Source organism: Ogataea philodendri (genome assembly GCF_020536065.1).
Source record: "Ogataea philodendri strain CBS6075 chromosome Unknown scaffold198, whole genome shotgun sequence".
NCBI classification, from domain to species: Eukaryota; Fungi; Ascomycota; class Pichiomycetes; order Pichiales; family Pichiaceae; genus Ogataea; species Ogataea philodendri.
In genome coordinates, this window is record NW_025763811.1 from 1 (window position 1) to 356 (window position 356).

At 35.4% G+C, this 356-nt stretch overlaps 1 protein-coding gene across 1 annotated transcript; it reads left to right on the top strand.

Moving 5' to 3' along the window:
- OGAPHI_000574 (uncharacterized protein) lies at positions 1–321 on the top strand (the record flags this gene model as incomplete). The annotated part of the gene is made up of 1 exon (XM_046206973.1): positions 1–321. A coding segment is annotated over one exon (321 nt), but the record flags the coding sequence as incomplete, so codon positions are not given.
- Positions 322–356: the final 35 nt, after the last annotated feature.

Genomic DNA, 356 nt, shown 5'->3' on the forward strand with positions numbered 1-356 from the left:
AAGCAACATACTCAGTGTATCAGTGAGGATGAGAAGTACCAGAAGGCTTTATACAAGGGTAAAAAGAAACAGAATCAGAATCAGAATCAAAACCAAAACCAAAACCAAAACCAGAAGAAACAGAAACAAACTACTGTGACAGAAGAGAAGAAACCAGCCGAAAAGGAAACCAAGAAAGAGGTCAAGAAATCTTTGCCAAATTTCAAGAAAGGTGACAACTTGTACAAGATTTTGAAATCCTATAAGGACAAGGACGACAAGAAGAAATTGCTGAAATCGCTAGTTGTCGACAGTGAAGGTCGCATAGTACTAAAGAACTAATATTAAGTCATATATAAATTTTGTAGAATAGAAAC